The following is a 7,494-nucleotide window of genomic DNA, read 5'->3' as shown; positions in this document are numbered from 1 at the left end:
TTTCAAAAATTATTTGTTCCTGAAAGATTAAAATACAAACATAAACAGAGATAACAAAGATGAGATCACTGAAAAATTAAATCAGGATATAGTTTTATTACTGAGCATCATCCAAAAATACAATTATAAATGCCTCCTCATAGGTACACTTAGAAATGTATGCTCATATATGTAGTAAGCATTGCAAAACCTATGAATGTGAAGGAAAGATACAATGACAATTGCACATTTTCTGAGAATAGAACGAAACCTGCAACGCTGTTTAAGAAAATATTTCTAAGATGATCACGTTAACCAGTTCTCATTCCCAATAAAATCTACAGAAGATTTAAAAAATACAATGTGGTGTAAACTACATAGTGACCACTCAACAAACAAGACGCACTTGAATTTCGTTTCCTAAACTCTATATCTATTCAAAAAAAAAAAAAAGCTACAGTGTACATCTTTTGATAAGAAAATGTGTATGGAATAAAAAATTTATCTTCTATTTCAGTACACTGCAATACACGTACCAAGATACTGGAAACTTTTTTGTTGTAACCATAGTAGAACCACTGAATATAACAGAATACATGTAAGTCATGGAAGTACTTTGAACAAATTATACCATCAGCAGGGAAGTGTTACTTTTCGGTAAAACTAAACAGTTTATGCGTTCAGTTGCTATCATACCATTCATTTCACCGGAAATACACGTTAGAAAACGGCAAACATTTTTAGCAATCATTCAAAACCCAACGAAAAGGATCACTGCAAGGAAGCCAACAACTTAGCTATAAGGTTTTGACGCTTTAAACCCTCCAATATTTCAGCCAGAGCTTATATAAAACACAGCCAATTTTGCCTTACCTTTCGAAATAGCTTCAACTTCCAACATGCAAAATTCTACCTCTACACAAACTAATACGTACTTTTTTGTTTATGGAACTGCAAACCACAACCATTTATCTAGATAAAGGTGGGATTTATTATCATTGAGTTTAGAGTACACTTACTGCTAGAAAACCGGCTGTCACAAGAGTAAGAGATATCAGGAAATACGTACTTTATTTTCTCAGGAATATAATATCGTGTATCTTTCTCAGTGCTTTCACGGGCAGGACTTCCCATCCGCGGAACTTCAGATTTTAAGCTCTTCGGAATAAGAACCACTTCAATCCTCTCTCAAACATTCATAGTAATAAAGTAGAACTGATCGAAACCATGTCTTGCTTAGAAATTTTGAAGACCAACTTATATTCAATTTACAACAGCTTCCGTGGAATTTCCAAGAAATAACAAGTCTGTTTACTTTTGAAGCACTTTATTTAACGTTTTGATAAGGATTCACCAAACAAAATAACCAACTAAATTTAAAAAGCAGAAACTCTCTGCGACAACATTTTAGCCACTGCTGCATTAAGCCAAAATATAGAAAAATGAGCAAAGACATTTACTTTATTTACACTATCACTCCAAGCGGACAAAAATGACTGAAAAACAGTTCTGAATGCAAGGCTACTGAAAAAAGAAATTAGTATTATTCTAAAAGGAAAATATTCAGAATCTAATTCACAAATTTTGGTAACTCATAAACCAGATTAAGATCAACTTTACTTTATGCTTCCAACAAGTTTTAGCCTGAAATCTAGAATATAGTTTAATAAAGTGGTTCGTCCACCCCAAGTATTAAGATCGAAAAAGATTCAAAGAATTTCAAAAATAAAATTGAAATGGACAAGTCATTCAACTCTTAAAATGACAACAAAATTGATTAGAGGGTAAAATAGAACAGATATCGGTGGAATTGTCTAGAAGGACTAAGCTTCCAGACCACCTCCCATTATCATAAATGACAATATTATGACCTGCTTCATCGAGCTCGAGTTCAATTTGCGCCGTTTCAAAGTCCTCACCATCTTCATCACGTTCCGCTCGAACTACCATTATTCCACCGTCACGTTCTCCACAAATCGGGATTCGCAACTGAAGCAATATGAGCTGGTAGTGAAACAGATTACTTGAAATTACATTATAGTGAGTTCATGTTTTGCACCATCTTTAGATTGAATATATGCAATATTTCATTACACGAAAGAAATCGAATAAATGAAGTGAATTGTTTCTGTTCGTTCAAGTCAACTGTCAAATTCATTTTGGTTCGGCTCCCCGTTGTGGGAAAATATAATAAAGGCCTTTTATTAGTTTAAGGATACCTGAGACATCCGTCCATCGATATAATTCCTTTTCCTGTCCACCAAATCAACTTCTCCCACAGTAAGTGGTAGTCCCAAAAAATCCATTGCTTTTCTATGCTTTGATAATACTGTGAAAGCACCTCTACAATGATAAATTTAACCGACAAGACAAAGCTGACAAATGGACGAAGTTTAAAAGTAAAAACAATTTCAAAATTTTTTCTTCTATGAGCTATATCTATAATGAAGGAAGCAGAACCAAACCCAGTAGACAATGGCAGGGATATTGAGAAAACCGCAATTTCAATTGTTCTTTCTAAAATTCTTATTTATTTGGATGGGAGTTTTTCAAAATATGTTAGGAAATAAGTAACTTAGAGGCTTTCTTACCTGTAATGAGAAAATTCTCGGATTTTCGTTTGGATTTTCTTTTGCACATATATATGAGTATATATAAGCTGACAGATTAGGATGCAAGCTCCACCACCAGCAATATTCGTTACCGTGAAATACTTTCCATTAGATAGCATACGTCTGGCTGGAAAGAAATCTTAAAATTAATCAAATGGAAGAAAAAAAAGTTTAACTTGACTCATTATGGTAACGCCCTTGTTACATCACAAGCTGTGGAAACATAGCATACACAGACAAACCGCCCCTCCCCCCGCCCCCTTTGCATCTTCTTCCAAACACTGACCTCCTCCTTCCCAAGAGAAATTACCAAAGGTTACAAGTTTTGTTGCATGCAAATTAAGAGTCTCGCGCCGAGGAGGTTTTAGATACTTATTTATCTCCGTACTGATCCTAGTTTATTATAGGATTATATAACCCACGTCTCCTATCCTCTTACAGGATGCCGAAAAAACACACAACTTCGAATAAAACAAGGAAGAGAAAGGGGAAAGACATGGACGAGATTATTGAGGCGATGAGGTCAGAGAAGCGACGATATTTCACAACTCAGCAAGTAGATTTCGATCTCGATCTGCCAGGTGATCCCCCCATACTAGCTCTTTCATCATTTTTGTTGCTCATATCTTCAGATTTTATTGGTGAAAAGTAGAAATAGAACTTGAGCACATTACGAAAACCGTGGGACCCTCCGCTTTCATACCTCTGATTCCCCACTGCACCCTTTTGAGAAAAATGATAAGTCAATCTTCACCGGCTAATATTTCACACGTGCTATTTTCAAGATTTGTTCAGGCGGTGGGAAGTTCTACTGTACTGAATGTGATCGATATTTCATCGATGAGAAATCTCTCAACAGTCACACATCAACTAAAGGTATTGCTGCTTTCAATCTTTTATAAAGTTTTTATCACATATTTCCTGCTGAGTGGTTTTCTTTCTGACTTTAGAAGTCGAGACCATTTGAATGAAAATGATTTCTAGTTCATCGACAACGATTAAAGCGATTACGAGAATCGGCGTATACGCAGCGTGAAGCTGAAGAATCTGTTGGATTAAAAACTAAAACCTATGCTTGATATTATTATATGCCAATTCAGTTTGGGAATTTTTCTGTGTATGCTTGTTGCATGTTCTTGCATCCTTTCTGTACTGAGATGTTCTTGACATAAACATATTTATACAGTGGCTTCATCAAAGTCAATACACTGAATATTTTTTATCCAATGTTCGTAAAATTCGAATACTTAGCCTTCTCCATTTTCGTCCATATGTTTAGGCCTAATCTGATAAGTGTATTAAAACTTTAACGCGTCCTTAATCATTAAAATTATAAAAAGGATATTTTACAATGCAGGTTGCAATTCAGCATTTTTCAGTGGAAATAGAAGCCAAAAGCATATTGGGGGTTTGACTGCAACTGCGGAACACAACGGCACGTTCGAAAAAGCGAAGAAATTGACTACTATACTACAGGGAGTAGACTCATGTGAAATTCTCTGTAACAGTGTGTCATGTTTCAAAGATTTCCTTATGCACATTTCATGATCATATATTTCTAATAGATCTAGTGCGAGGTAGAAACTTATGTGTCATGGTCACTGAACACTTAACACAATCAAGATTCGATGGGCAAATTTTGGCAATTCATTTTTAGATGTCAGTTCAGTTTTACCCCGCTTCGATTTAAAAGTGCTTCGTTATAAGTGAAAGTTTTAAGCCTGTTTTTTGCATCTGAGTTCCATGCCTCCAACATATGATTTGGAAGCCTCATAAATTCCCGACTCTTCTCAATTTTGGTTCACATAAAGTCACTCACCCGCATACGCATACAGGTCCTCAGTTCCAACAGTCGAACTTTTTTGTTATAGTGTGTATTCAGCGATCAAGTTTCCTAAGTTCACAATGCTCTTCCTCAAGGGAGATCTTTAGGTTCAGGCTATTCTATTGAATTTGCGCACTCGACAGGAAATGCTTTCGTAGCGCTCAACAGTGAACTATTTTCTATCATCCATCTTATAACTATCCCCCAAAATGACCAAATGCCTTCGAGGATGTGTTTAAAACCAATGACAAGATGCCAGTGTGACGTTGCACGTGTACGACCCACTACGCAGTGAATTATCGACGGACGCCTAAACACAAAAAATACGTCGATTTCATCTAACCACTTTAACCTCAGCACGACATGTGACGGAATGATCTAGATCCTAGCGCCACCAGACTTTTGAACACCGATCATTTCAGATGCCTCATATCTTTGTGTGGTATAACAGTCGAACTTTTTTGTTAATTATTCACAACAGAAGTGATGGGTCTAGTTGTATATTGCAGTCAGCAGAGAAGTTCCTCGTAGTAGGCTCTTCTTTCATTAGTAGACATCTTCGGAAAACCCCACAATTTCTGGTACTTTTTTCAGTAATCGCTGCAAACGCTCTTTGGTGAGTACTGCGGACCGACACAGAGATCTAGACACTTTTCTTCGGTTTTAGAATTTTCAAATTGACTTACCGCAAATCCATGACTCCGTCCGGTTGAGTTCTCCGGGTCGTGGCACCATAAAGTGGTAAAAATTTTTTTGTATTTTTATGAGTTCCTTGAGCAACGTGATACAGAATTGCAAATTCTTTATTTCCATCTTAAACTTAGGTAATCAAACAGTTAAATAAAAGAAACAACATTAACGTCACATAATCAAGAGTTGCAAAACACAAACTAACACGTAAAGTTAAACTCCAAAAACACATCATAAGTTTAGAGACACCAATTTGAAGACTAATAACAATGTTATTTTGCTGTGTGAAGGATATATATTTATGTATCTTTCGCGTTCAACGATTGCATGGATAAAGCGCTTTGTTAACGAACATTGGTGTAGGGCTCTTTTGCTAACAAAGAACACATAGTTCTACTAAAAAAAACATAGTTCTAAAGAACAAACACATAGTTCTAGAGTATAGTTCTAGGCATAGTGATAGCACCTTATATGTATATCACATTTATAATTTTATTTTTCTTTGCGTTTATTCGAGGCAATATATGCCTTAAACACTTCTAACGCAAAAAAAAAATTTATCAGGCATATTTTCCCTGACATTTGCAGCAATAAATCTGGTTGTTCTATAGGCTTGGAAACAACTGTTTGGCTTCAGAGGCGCTGAACCTGTTTTTGCCTTACAGTCCCTCATGCTTCATCAATCTACAGTAAACGGTGAACTGGATAATCACCTGCAACCACGTTATTACAAAATTTTTGGAACATTTAAAGAAATCTTCATTCCCATTTAATACGAGCATTACTCGTGTAAATTTGTATCACTCCCAATTCATATATTTTTGAATTGGTATCCTTACATCATACTTTTTAATTATAGGTCTAGTAATTCTGACTGCTTAGTATCTTAATCGACCATTCCACCCTCCAAGAGTCTAACTTCTAAGCCCTTGTAAACATCCGCCTTAGTCCTCTTCATCAAGTCTTAGATTTCTAATTCACAGATTGAAAAAATGGATAAATACAATTACAGAACGAGCCGCGACAGTTGCAAATTACAGAAACGAGTTATAAATAGTAACCTTTCGTAGTACGTAAAAATCATTTTGTTCAAGCAAACACAAATACTTTGCAAGCAGCCCAATGATGCATTTACCTCGTCTTGGAAACCTAGCAAGCCGCAGCCATATCAGTTTAAACACATTGTTTCAAATACGTCCAAAAAATACCGCATGCACACTTTTGAAATAGAGGATATAACTTTTCGGGAAGTAACAACACAAGACATTTAATGTCTTAAAGCTCAAGCTCATTAAAATTTTATGGAAAGAATCTCTTCAATAATGTAATTATAAAAACTCGCAAATCAAAAAGTCCTGGAGATTTGCATTCCTATCCTTAGCGGGTGAACCATAAAAGATCGACAGTACCCAATATATTAGGTCACAAGATGTCAAAACCATATAACAAATGACAATGTAATATCACTGCGTTCGCAATCGACGAATTTCACTAGGACTTTTTAAATCCGCTGATATTCTGCCGTTTTTTATTTCCGAGTGACCCCGCTCGGTTAAACTTTAGTTGGTAGCGACGTTTTATTTTTTTCACTTTGTTCGTATATTTCAATCGCATCTTATATTTTACTTCCTTTACTGTCATTATACCCAGTCGTCGAAGAACGGGGAAACTAAGCTGTATTAACAACAGAGTTGTAGCATAACGAAGGGGAATAACGATCTGAAACAGGACCGAATTGAGCTCTCACTAGTAATTTTCACATTGAATTTACTTTGGTATGCGATGTAGTACAGTAAAATGTTGCAACTCAAATTCTTATTTTAAAAATCCTTCTGCTCACAAGCGTGTCTAATTATACAAATAAAATATCTTCCAGTTCCGATGCGACTACACGCCGTACACGACTGTACATGGATCTTTTGAAAGAAACATTTTACAACAGCCGTCGAATTAAGATATTCATCCACGACTGCCTAGCCTTAACTATCTAACGCTCTCTCCCTTCTTGGTATGTTTAAAGATAGGCAGTTAAACCTCACACCTTGTAGAGTAGAAAGGCCACAACAGCAACTCCTGCGTTCGAAGGAACCGATTTTACTCTATGAACAATATAATTAGGTACATGGCACTTCTCCAGCAATGCAACAACATCAAGACCGCTGAAATTTTTCGAAATCACTAATCTAATTTACTAATAACTAATTTCAGTTTTTTGAATTTAGTCTTAAATACTCCTAGAGAGTAAATAAAAAGGGGAACCAACCTTTGGACAGCGATATAAAGGACAATAAACCAAATGATACAGTTTGCAATGTGTATTGGAATAGCGATATACCAGTAGCGTTTCAAATAATATTTCAATTTTGCAAATAATCCTGTAGGTTTCGC

At 35.8% G+C, this 7,494-nt stretch overlaps 3 protein-coding genes across 3 annotated transcripts in view; 1 reads left to right on the top strand and 2 right to left on the bottom strand.

The window, feature by feature from the left end:
• Positions 1 to 1,605: 1,605 nt before the first annotated feature.
• LOAG_11001 (hypothetical protein) lies at positions 1,606 to 2,766 on the bottom strand. The gene is made up of 3 exons (XM_020448269.1): positions 2,571 to 2,766; positions 2,199 to 2,322; positions 1,606 to 1,968 (listed from the first exon to the last, which is right to left on the bottom strand). The coding sequence occupies exons 1-3, from the start codon at positions 2,708 to 2,710 to the stop codon at positions 1,729 to 1,731; spliced, it is 504 nt and encodes a 167-aa protein (XP_020301573.1). The 5' UTR covers positions 2,711 to 2,766; the 3' UTR covers positions 1,606 to 1,728.
• Positions 2,767 to 3,026: 260 nt separating this feature from the next.
• Positions 3,027 to 3,906, top strand: LOAG_11000 (zinc finger protein). Its single transcript, XM_003146521.2, has 3 exons — positions 3,027 to 3,172; positions 3,387 to 3,467; positions 3,576 to 3,906. The coding sequence occupies exons 1-3, from the start codon at positions 3,034 to 3,036 to the stop codon at positions 3,668 to 3,670; spliced, it is 315 nt and encodes a 104-aa protein (XP_003146569.1). The 5' UTR covers positions 3,027 to 3,033; the 3' UTR covers positions 3,671 to 3,906.
• A 2,501-nt stretch (positions 3,907 to 6,407) lies between these two features.
• LOAG_16886 (hypothetical protein) overlaps positions 6,408 to 7,494 on the bottom strand; it is a 2,190-nt gene continuing 1,103 nt past the window's right edge. Inside the window, exons 3-5 of the mRNA XM_020449539.1 lie at positions 7,370 to 7,481; positions 7,148 to 7,265; positions 6,408 to 6,825 (exon numbers count right to left, since the gene is read on the bottom strand). Coding sequence (XP_020306930.1) covers positions 6,598 to 6,825; positions 7,148 to 7,265; positions 7,370 to 7,481 — 458 coding nt within the window. The 3' untranslated portion in view covers positions 6,408 to 6,597. The remainder of the gene's footprint in view (positions 6,826 to 7,147; positions 7,266 to 7,369; positions 7,482 to 7,494) is intronic.

The sequence above is a fragment of the Loa loa genome (genome assembly GCF_000183805.2).
Source record: "Loa loa unplaced genomic scaffold supercont3.25, whole genome shotgun sequence".
NCBI classification, from domain to species: Eukaryota; Metazoa; Nematoda; class Chromadorea; order Rhabditida; family Onchocercidae; genus Loa; species Loa loa.
This window is presented reverse-complemented; position numbering and strand designations above follow the sequence as displayed.

Coding starts and splice junctions, on each gene's coding strand:
- LOAG_11001 (XM_020448269.1), bottom strand. CDS start 2,710: ATGCTATCTAATGGAAAGTATTTCACGGTAACGAATATTGCTGGTGGT. Junction 2,323..2,570: donor CGAGAATTTTCTCATTACAG/GTAAGAAAGCCT, acceptor TTATCATTGTAG/AGGTGCTTTCACAGTATTAT. Junction 1,969..2,198: donor TCGATGGACGGATGTCTCAG/GTATCCTTAAAC, acceptor ATATTGCTTCAG/TTGCGAATCCCGATTTGTGG.
- LOAG_11000 (XM_003146521.2), top strand. CDS start 3,034: ATGCCGAAAAAACACACAACTTCGAATAAAACAAGGAAGAGAAAGGGG. Junction 3,173..3,386: donor TTTCGATCTCGATCTGCCAG/GTGATCCCCCCA, acceptor AGATTTGTTCAG/GCGGTGGGAAGTTCTACTGT. Junction 3,468..3,575: donor CAGTCACACATCAACTAAAG/GTATTGCTGCTT, acceptor AATGATTTCTAG/TTCATCGACAACGATTAAAG.